Source organism: Accipiter gentilis, chromosome 6 (genome assembly GCF_929443795.1).
Source record: "Accipiter gentilis chromosome 6, bAccGen1.1, whole genome shotgun sequence".
Classification (NCBI taxonomy): domain Eukaryota; kingdom Metazoa; phylum Chordata; class Aves; order Accipitriformes; family Accipitridae; genus Astur; species Astur gentilis.
The window spans coordinates 336,786-342,785 of NC_064885.1; the positions used below are offsets into that span (position 1 = coordinate 336,786).

Consider the following 6,000-nt stretch of genomic DNA (forward strand, 5'->3'; position numbering starts at 1 on the left):
GGATGTGATTACAGGAGCGGGCTTTCCTGTAAAACTAATTCAATACGATTCACGTCACTGTCATATTACAGATTTCAAGCTTTGCAGCAGGCCCAGCAGTTTGCTATGTCTTTTGCTTGGCAATAAGAATTTACCAACCAAGCCTAGACATAAGCACAAGCCACAGACAGGTCACTATAAAAAAAAGCACTCCAACCTAGTCAGCAGAGACAAAATAGCACACAAAGTTCTCATAGCTACTGAAAACTCAGTCTTTTACATAGCGAAGTATGGAAGACTGAATTAATCTCAGTTAAAAAATAATAAAAAATAGACTCTGTTGCACAAATTAAAATATTTCCACTTGTCAAAACTTGTTTTAAATCTGTGACCATTTTGAATTCAGGGATGGTTTTCCTAATAAAATTTAAAAGCACAAGTCAGTTTTCCATTTGGAAAGAGACGCTGGGTAGAAGGAATGACCTTTGCTGTTGCCATTGATTGCTGTTGCATAATAATACTTTCTGTTCTGCTGGATTCAGATGCTTTCTGCCTACCCATTAAGTGATTTAACTGAGCTACCCACACAGTGTTACCTAGTGACTACGCAGTTAAGACTTACTGGAGGCCAAAATTACCCACTGTTATTTTCTAGTTATGCCTTATTTGTTCTCTGGCAAACATAAAACTGAAGATGTATTTTAAAAAGATGTGAATTTAACTACTGGAGGCACTCTTCAGACTCAGGAGCTCAGGCAAGACAGAGGGAGATGCTGATCCTCCCTCCGATTATTCCAGAGCGAAAACTAAAGTACACTCAGAGTTAGCCCTCAGCTATGTACAGACCACCAGAAAAGGAGGACCATATATGCTATTATTGTTAGCAGGGCCACATAGAACTCATCCAAAGTCACACAATGAATCTGTAGCAGAGACTAGAACTGAAGTGAAATCAATTGAAATTGAGATGAAATCCACTGCAAGTGGAAGGAGCTGGAGGGGGAGTGGGAGGCCTATAGAAGTGTGAGGACAAAGGCATAGAGGAGGAGGCCAGAGGGGGAGAGGGAGAAAAATAAAAGTGGGAGGTGAGAGGGAGGTTGGGGGGTGGGGGTGGAGAGAGAGAGAGCACACAAGGCCAAGGGGGATAGGGAAGAAAAAAGTGGAATGCCAAGGGGGAGAGCGCCCAGATAGGAAAGTGGGAGGCCAGAGAGGTAGAGGAGAGAAGGAGGAAAATAGAACCTGATGGGAGACATGGAGGCTGAGAGTGAGAGGAAGGGGGAGGGGCGGGCTGAGGGTGAGACAGCAGGAGGCCAAAGGCAAGAGGGAGAGAGCAGCACTCAAGGCCAACAGGACAGGGGGTGACCGGACAGGGAGAAGGTGGCTGGCTGGCAGGGGAGGCAGAGGGGGAACAGGAGGCCAAAGGGGAGAGTGCACGAGGCCAGAGGAAGATGGGGAGCCAGAGTGGAGAAGGGGGAGCCCCAAAGGAGAGAAGGGGAGGAAAATAAGAGTGGCAGACCACGGGGGAGGGGGAGGAAAATAAGGAGCCAGAGAAGGAAGGCAAATAAAGGAGTCAGAGGCCAACAGAGGGCGGGAGAGGCATCCAACCAGCCTAACTGGTAGCTGCTTCTAAGGGATGTGATCCTGTTCCCTTCTTCCCACCAGGCAGAGCAGTCACCTGACCCTGCAGTTGAGCCTGTAAAGACTGTAAAACCAGCAGAAAACAAACTTTCTAAAAATTTAAGATAACAAAGAGTTTTCCACCCATTTGGTTCCCAGAATTAGACTGTAAAAGAGCTGGGGAAGTTTGGGTGCTGGCATGGGAAAGAGGTGCAAATACACAAAATTTCTCTTACTGTTGGCAGCAAGCCACCAGATAATCAAACCATACCTTCCATTCATGAACCTGCAGTACTCTAAGTACAGGCTGAGTCCTGCCCTGCTGAAATCGGTGTGGGTTTACAGTCTTGTGAATTCCAGACTTGGAAGCGTTGCTGGCCCTTCAGAAAGAGGACAGAAGAGGAAGAATTAAAAGGGACACAAGCACAAGCTTTGAGGACAAGTGCTAGGAGAAAGTTCCTGGTTTAACAGGCAGCAAGATGAAAGGCAAGAGGTCAGGAGCATATAAGTGGGAAAAAAGGAGAAGAAAGGTAATCCTGAAAGGGCAATAAAGCAAGCAAGGTCACAGAGTGAACAAAGTCACTAAGTTTATCAGAGAAGCTGCAGCCCAGAGAAGAGATGTTAAAATACTCCCTCTGAGAGCAGTCCTGGGCTGACAGAGACAGCATACTGAGACAGGATTTCTAAGAGGTGGGGAAAGGGTTGACAGGTACAAAGGAAAAATTGAGAGGTGAAGGGAAGCATTAAAGGAAGAATAAAGTGGTCAGTTTTGGAAAGAAAGCAGCTTGGGACAGGAAGCAGAGAGGAGAACCAGCTTGAAGACAGTCAGTAAGATCAAGCAGATACCGGGAAAGGCCAGAAAGGGGAAAGGGTCAGGAGCTCCTTTTATTCTCATTGTGGCTGCATCAGTCCCTAAATAAAAATCAAAAGGAGAGCAAAGAGCACAGCTGACAAAGCTAGAGGCATAGTTAAAGGGAGAAGAAAGTCCACACAAAATGCAGGTTCCCTCATCAAGAAGTCAACTGAAAGAGCTAACTGAAGACACCACTGTGGTCAGAAGTAGTCAACACAACCAACTCCTCTCTCTCCCATTCCTCACTCAGTGTCTTTCATCTCATAGCAATTCAGCAGTGACAAGTCTCTGGTTACCTGCTCTGCAGATCCTTCAACCAGCATTTCCGCAGCAGATGGTTAAGGACAGGCATACATTTGCTTATCGAGTACAGGAAACAAATCAAGAAACTAAGCCATGCAGGCCTTTAAGCCCCTATTTTAAGGTACCAGTGACATTTCCAGTCTTGCACATTATGGGTTTAGTGGTGAGATGGAGGGAGAGAGAGAGAGAAGGTTTAACATGGCTGTTCAGGCTCCAAATCCTAGATCAAGCATTCCTGTAAATGTGGTACACCTTTTAGAGCTGTTTCTTGATGCTTCAGATGCCAGCTTCCCCACAGCAGAGATGAACTTCACCCTCCCTCCCAGCAGTACCATCACCTCCTCCAAACTCACTCCCCAAAACCAGAGAAGATATGAATATTCTCTAACCTTTTCCTGCAATGACTGTAGGTGGACTGCCTGCATCACAACTGAAAGACTCTCATAGTGCAGAGATTTTGGCTTTCTGAGGAGGATCTGGCATTTTTGAGTCACTGCTGTCTGTTAAAAAATGAAGTAGGAGATGAAGAGCAGATACCACACCACCCCCACAGGGACATGTCAGGTAGTGATGTGCAGTTGCCACCATGTGGTTTTGCAACCTATAATCCTGCAAATGTCCAAGCATTTCTGCGCAGGAACTATTCCAAGCGCTTAAGATCTGCAATTCACCTGGTGAGATCTAGCTACTCAAACAAGTCAAGCTGACCACCTCTAAAAGCCCTTTATAAGCACACGTCATTCAACAGTGATCAAGCAGCAGCTTTCATGGCTACTAGAATGCTAGTCTTTCTTTGTATTTGTGATAAGGCTACAGCACTGGCAGGAGCTGCAAGGCAGGGTACATACGAGCACAACTTTTCTACATTTGTGCATATTCCAGCTCACGTTGATAAACTCAGTAGGCTCAACTTATAAAAGCAGCACATTTCCCCTGCTTTTAAGCCAGGTATGTTCTGCCACATCTCCTTTGTCAATGGTCAATTTTTGCTTTTCTTTACAATAAGAAGTAGCAACAACGTCATAAAGCTGGCATCAAAAGTCATATTTTGTCTACTGGTCTGGAATCAGATCCAAGAGAAGTACCATCCTTTAAAATTCTTGCGCAAAGCTGGGTTTGAACAAGCAAGCTATCTATGCAGGCTACATTACTTAAATACCACTGAAAGTGAAAGCAATGCTCCCTTATTTTCCTATCAAAGTTAAAAGGACTGCAAAACAATGCCAGAGAAAAAACAATGAGACTTTTTCCCCATTTGATTATTTCTTCATCTTCCAGTGATAGAAAACAACCATTTAGTTCACCACTGTATTTGCATCTTCTGAAATTATTGATGCTTTCACGTTCCCAAGCACTATGTCTCTGCACTGCCACCAATCCATGCCTATTTTGGGGAAATAATAAAAAAAAAAAACCAAACAACACTACTAGGCAAAAACTTTGGGTTTAGCTTTAATATTACCATGCTGCTGTAAAGCTGCACTGAGAACTGGCACCAAACACCAGGCAAGTTTCGCATGCAGGCCAGCAGGCATTCAGTCATAGCACAGTCAGGCCTTCACCTCCAAAACCAACAGGCTCCGTGTGCAACATCGAAGAAAACCACTTCTGCAACAGGAAGAGGCTTCTCATCTGTTCTGCTAGCTGGCACTGGTCATTCACGCACACAGACAGAGTATATGCCATCTGGCGCGGGGCTGCCACTGCCACCACACATGGGGCATCAGGGCTCTGCTGCCGAGTATCCCTAAGCCCTCTGGACCCAGCCCATCAACCAACCTCCAAATCGCTCAGACTCTGGAGGAAACATGAGCTAACACACACGTGAACCTTCAAGGCGCAGAGAGACCGCCGCATCTGCCTTTCCTTTCAGCAAGTCCTACCCAACAAGCACACCTTCATTATTTTCAGAGAAGCCCGCGGCTGCTGCGTCCCAGTCTATTCCTTCCAGGCAGCGAGCACCGGCTCCACAAGGCGGCAGGCACAGAGCTCCTCCGGAGCAGGGAGACACCCTTCCCGGCCCAGCACCGGGAAGCAGAGCCGAGAGGAGGCCAGGCACCGACGACCGGGGTGGACGCCCGCGACGCCCCTGCAGCCCCGCGCGGCACTCCCGCGACCGCCAGCACCGGCCGTACCCGGGCGCCGAAGGCAGAGCGAACGCCGCTCAGAAAGACAAAGAGGGGGCAACTGCACCTCTCTCTCGTCCGCAGAACTTTGCGGTTTACCGTGCCGGTGGGCAGGCGCCGGGGCTAGCCCGGCGCGGCGCTCAAGGAGCCGGGACTGCCCGCGAGGCCGCCGGTGGGCGGGGAGCGCGCTGCAGCCTCAGCTCCCGCCGCTCCCCTCAGGGCGACCCCCGCCCCGCGCTGCCCTCAGGGCCGTCCCCGCCCCGCCGCGCGGCCCCCCTCCTCAGGGCGACCCTCGCCCCGCCGCGCGCTCCCCTCAGGGCGGCCCCGTCCCGCCCCGTCCCGCCCAGCGCTCCCCTCAGGGCGGCCCCGTCCCGCCCGGCGGGCGCAGCGCTCACCTGGGCGCGGAGCTTTCGCCATTTCAGGGCTGCCCGCTCGCAGCCAAGCCGTCGCCAGCCGCGTCAGGCGCTCGCGCGGGGGGCCCTCCCGGCGCGCCGGCACCCCGCGCTCCGCCACCCCATCTGCTCCCGGCGGAGGCCCCGCACCGCCCACTCGCCTGCGGCGCTGAAAGACGCGGCCGGGAGACGCCGCCGCGCCGCTCGGTCCCGCCGCGCAGCCCGCCCGCCGTGGCGCAGCCGCCGTCGTTAAAGGCGCAGCGAGCGGCTCCGCGAAGAGCGGGGGCCGGGCCGGGCCAGTGTGGGGATGCGACGGCTCATAAAGCGGCCTGGAGAGAGCTGTTAGCGAGGCCCGAGTAGTCCTCCGGTGCGGGATGGGGCTCAGCGGCGGGTCTCCCGGAGCCGGCCCGCAGGGGCCTGCCTCGACTCGCCGTCTGCCGGCAGGGACCCGTGCCGGTGCGAGGCACAGGCCGCGACCGCCCGCTCCTGGGGGCGGTGGGGCCCAGAGCGGAGGCCCTTCAGGGCTGCGGGCGGCTCGCCCTGCCCGGTAGCCCCCGCAGCGCGCCCGCCGGGGAGGGGTCGGGGTTCCCTTGCCGTCGTGGTGCTCCTCGGAGCCGCGGGCGCGGGGTGGCCAGAGGAGGAAAGGGAATGGGGTCTGCCGCCGTGCTTCTGTCCACGGCAGCCCGGGGAGTGAGTTATGGCTGGCCTGCAGGCCTGGCCCCAGGGCACA

The 6,000-nt window shown here is 52.5% G+C and overlaps 1 protein-coding gene across 7 annotated transcripts in view; it reads right to left on the bottom strand.

Annotated features, from left to right (window-relative positions):
* The window catches only part of PITPNM3 (PITPNM family member 3), a 137,106-nt gene extending 131,622 nt beyond the window's left edge, over window positions 1–5,484 (bottom strand). For 3 of the 7 annotated variants that reach the window (XM_049803085.1, XM_049803083.1, XM_049803079.1), the window contains exon 1: window positions 5,274–5,484. In XM_049803085.1, coding sequence (XP_049659042.1) covers window positions 5,274–5,295 — 22 coding nt within the window. In that variant the 5' untranslated portion in view covers window positions 5,296–5,484. Of the gene's footprint in view, window positions 1–1,867; window positions 1,977–3,141; window positions 3,253–4,648; window positions 5,020–5,273 lie in introns of those variants that run through there. The other 4 variants (XM_049803081.1, XM_049803080.1, XM_049803082.1 and 1 more) reach the window with 4 other exon arrangements.
* Window positions 5,485–6,000: the final 516 nt, after the last annotated feature.